This window comes from Epinephelus lanceolatus, chromosome 16 (assembly GCF_041903045.1).
Source record: "Epinephelus lanceolatus isolate andai-2023 chromosome 16, ASM4190304v1, whole genome shotgun sequence".
In the NCBI taxonomy this organism is placed as follows: Eukaryota; Metazoa; Chordata; class Actinopteri; order Perciformes; family Serranidae; genus Epinephelus; species Epinephelus lanceolatus.
In genome coordinates this window covers 15,247,501-15,251,476 of record NC_135749.1, presented here as the reverse complement: position 1 = coordinate 15,251,476, position 3,976 = coordinate 15,247,501, and the positions used below count along the sequence as shown (strand labels likewise).

Below are 3,976 nucleotides of genomic sequence, written 5' to 3'. Positions count from 1 at the left end.
CTGACAAGGGGTGGGGACCCCCAGGTTGGAAACCAGCTAATGAAGTGCACCTATTTGAAACTAATGCAGGGTAACAGCTTTGCAGCAAATCCTGCCTTCATGAAGGTTGTACAATTTGGCTTTTGTTGAAAAGTGAGGGTGTTGATTCAACTTCATTAATACCTTAGACTTTAAAGTTCATCTCAGTAAAACTACTCTAGAATATTTTTAACAAAAAAGTGCAGTGTCTCCCTGTCCCATTTGGCATATGAATAATTTTGTACAACTGTGACAACCAAATAAGAGTGTATAAGAGGGCAGAATGGACGATTGTCATTGATGGGAACGTTACCAGCATCATTAGGAGACACCACTGAACAAAACTTAATTTCTTTTCTGACAAAACACTTATTTTTCTCCTAGGCATCTTTGAAACCCACTGCAGATTAAGAAATTATTGATATGGACTAAGAACCACTCAATTGCACCCTGTGTCTTGCATCAAGAATACCTAAAGAGAGAGAATAAAAAAATGGGATAACTTTGAAATCAACACCCCCACATGTAAAACAATGATGAAATAGTGAGGTGGTAATTTATAACAGTGAACTCTCCTTTCCTTTTCCCTATCCTAGCTCTGCCCAGGGGTGTTACATTGCCCAACAAGGTGCACTTGGCCACAGAAGGAGGTGCTTAAGGGCTCCTGTGCCAGGAGGAGGAGAGAGGCCTCTGCCGTTGGGCGTGCTGATCTTGCTGCCTCTCAGCCTGGGATTTTATCGTCTTGTTTGCATGTCTTATATTAATAAATCCAGAGGATCTGATTGTTTTGGATGTGTCCTCTGTGGTTCGTTTGGGTCAGTGGTGGAGTGTTATTCACCCCATAGGTGATCAGCACCCAATCAACTACAGTAAAAATCAACCTTTATCAGCATTGTAGACCTACATCTCACTATACTGCACTTACCAGTCCTATGATGTCTATACTCCCTCTACTGGGCTGTTAAAACAATGCATGACTGTTACACTGATTTCAGTTACATTTCAACATCCAGATAAAGAAACATGCTGACCAAATTCAATAAGGACTAAATATTCAAGGGAATTTAAGTCTGTCTTTAAAAATAACAATTTATTCATCAATTAACAGCTCATAAGTGTTCAAATATTTTTTCTAAAAAAAAAACAACAAAAAAAAAAAACTGTCTACAATTCAAAACTCATCCCTTGCTAACCTTATTACAGATTTAATGCAGATAAAAATAAATATTATTTAAGAATTCACCATTATAAATGTAGGTTTACAATAACTTTTAAAATAATATTTTTTTCAAGTACACACTAAATTAAATAACCTTGGTGTTGCTTTAAGAGAAAACTAAAGCAAACTATTAAAACAACAAATGTCTGAGGGGAATAATCCAGTTAACAACAGGGTAAAACAACGCATTTCACTCTGGGAGTTAACCAAGAAAGCAAGAGCTCCGTGGAGTGTCATCAACACATTGATCAAGCACAACTGCTGTGCGTCAGGGTGCAATGAGCAGGGTGGGGAGTTCTGAACAGCTCTGAGTCTCTGTCCGAGCACTCCAAGAAGGGGACGGGGCTTTCTTGCACTGAAGTGTCCACACTCAGTCCCAAGCCAGATGAAGAAGAGCTGATGTGGGAGGAAAAGAGATGGAGGGGTCAGTTCAGCATTAGACACTGAAAACTCTTAACCAGTTTGTTCATGCTCATACCTTTCACAGTCAGAGTCACAGGAGGCCTTGTCCTCCAATCCACTGATGTAGCCGCTGCTGGAGCGCTGTATGGCTTCAGCCACAGTGTACCTGGACTTGCCATGAGCACACTTTTCTATCTTTGTGATGCTGAGGTCTGACTGGAGGAACAGATGGAGTCGACTGTCCGATAACAGTAAAGGTGTCTGAAGAACACTAGATGAAGGAGGATATTAATAGCACAATGTCAACCAGTGAATGTGGACATTTGCAAATAGTTAAGAAAATAAGTGTGAAGCAAGGTCACCATCAATCTTAACAGCGCTCTTGCTTTTAGCAGATTGATTTTTAACAGCCTTTGGGGTGTAAAACGGCACCTCTAGGTGGCAATACTATAATTAGATGGCTGCCATTGCTTTAACTGCACAGCAACTCACCTTTCTAAAAACTGCTGGAGGCCCCTCATCCTCTGTGAGACCTGCTCTGTGTTCTTTGAACTGAAGAAAGGGTTCCAGGGCGGCAACTTGGGTAGGTCCCTGAGCAGAGAGCAACAAGGACGATGCACTTAGAGAAAACTTACGCACGCTCAGTTCAAGTCAATACAATGGAAATCTGATTAATTAAAAAGTAAGCCAACATGCCAATAAATGATTTGAATCTGAGGTATGAGCTTGTGAACATACATGATCAGAGCATTCTGTCCCAGACAACGACGCAGCCAAACAAACTCTCGGTAACGCCGTCTGACACAGGAAGTCTTCTTTCGAAAGCACATGCTGTTAGTCTGCAAAAAGAGACAGCAATTCAATAATTATCACATAAGCTGCGAGTGAAAATTACCCAGAAATTTTTCTCCCAAGCTGTACTTACATATAAACAAATCTTGTAGTCAACGTGTGTGCGCCAGAGGTCAGCTTTGAGAATTATTGGATCCTGAACACAAATGCTGACAAACTCCTACAAAAATCAAAACAAAGCGTTTCATTACATGAGGAGTGTTATAAAGACACATGCATTTTAGATGAAACACATCCAAATATGTTTCAGAAATTTCCCACTGGGCCTCAGTTTTGGCATGCTATCAAAATGTTAAGTTGCATAACAAATACAAGACAAACAGGAAGAGACAGCATGAAGGAGAATGCTTGACCACTTACATTTTTTGAGAGATTGTCCAGCATACTCTCCATACTGGGTTCAAAAACCTGCCAGAGACAGAAATAATTTGAGTATGTCGCATTGAAATTGATGTGTTCCAATTTATTTCAGCACAGACACACTACTGACTGTTGCAATTCATGTGATGAAGAGTCAATTTAAAAAAAACAAACCAAAAGGTCATTTCAGTTCATCTGTTATGTTAAGTTCTCATTGAGACAGTAGAAACAGTTGTAAACACAGTCCGGCAGCCAACGTCCATTGTTTCTAACCCTAGATCTGTTTTGTAGAACACAGGCCTGGCTGGCGATTAATAGGCCTACTTAAGCGACTCAAAAGTGCAATTATTTGGAGCTAATGTAGCTCACGGGGACAAAGGTCAAGAGGGGAGGATTTAGCTTGAGAGAGGGAAATCTTAAATTTAATATGGACTCACAAAACACACACACCACAGCTGGGAACGATGAGAAAGCCTTTTCAGAAACACAACAGGCAGAAATCTATTCACTAATCAACCATAGCTATTATCATGAAAGTTTACAATAAGACGCATCATTTCAAGCAACGCAAAACTGCCAAAACACCATTTTCTTCCAAGATATGTGGCTGCATGGATGTTCAAATGTGACTTGCAATTTTTCCGTATGATTCTGCAACAGTGCTCCATCATGACAAGCATATCTAAAAGGCTCCAACAACTGCAGGATCATCTGCACCTTGACACTTTGATGAGACACATACTGTGTGCTTACACTGAGTCCAAGCAGAGCAAATCAATAAGTAATGTTTGACAACAAAGTCCTGAGTTGACCTCAAAAAGTGACTGAACCAAACCCCACAATTATCGGCAATTATGAACTGGTCTGATTGGATACACCCTGTAATATGATGCCTTACAGATGGCTGATTATGACAATTTATTGCCTGTGGTAACAGTGCTGTACAAGGGCATAGGTTTACTCTCACAGTGTGGGGCGATACGTATGTAATGGGGGTTTGGGAATCCTCCGCCAAGATATTTTCTGCATCAGTTTATGGTGTAAATGTCTCAAATATTGTTCAAGACCTCTGCTACTTTCATGTTTCTACTGGAGTAGACGAACACACATGTTCTGATTAATGAG

At 40.3% G+C, this 3,976-nt stretch overlaps 1 protein-coding gene across 2 annotated transcripts in view; it reads right to left on the bottom strand.

Moving 5' to 3' along the window:
- Positions 1–1,060: 1,060 nt before the first annotated feature.
- The window catches only part of snx10a (sorting nexin 10a), a 6,651-nt gene continuing 3,735 nt past the window's right edge, over positions 1,061–3,976 (bottom strand). For both annotated transcript variants that reach the window (XM_033637819.2, XM_033637820.2), the window contains exons 2-7: positions 2,852–2,899; positions 2,565–2,651; positions 2,378–2,478; positions 2,132–2,230; positions 1,716–1,910; positions 1,061–1,633 (exon numbers count right to left, since the gene is read on the bottom strand). In XM_033637819.2, coding sequence (XP_033493710.2) covers positions 1,486–1,633; positions 1,716–1,910; positions 2,132–2,230; positions 2,378–2,478; positions 2,565–2,651; positions 2,852–2,884 — 663 coding nt within the window. In that variant the 5' untranslated portion in view covers positions 2,885–2,899 and the 3' untranslated portion in view covers positions 1,061–1,485. The remainder of the gene's footprint in view (positions 1,634–1,715; positions 1,911–2,131; positions 2,231–2,377; positions 2,479–2,564; positions 2,652–2,851; positions 2,900–3,976) is intronic.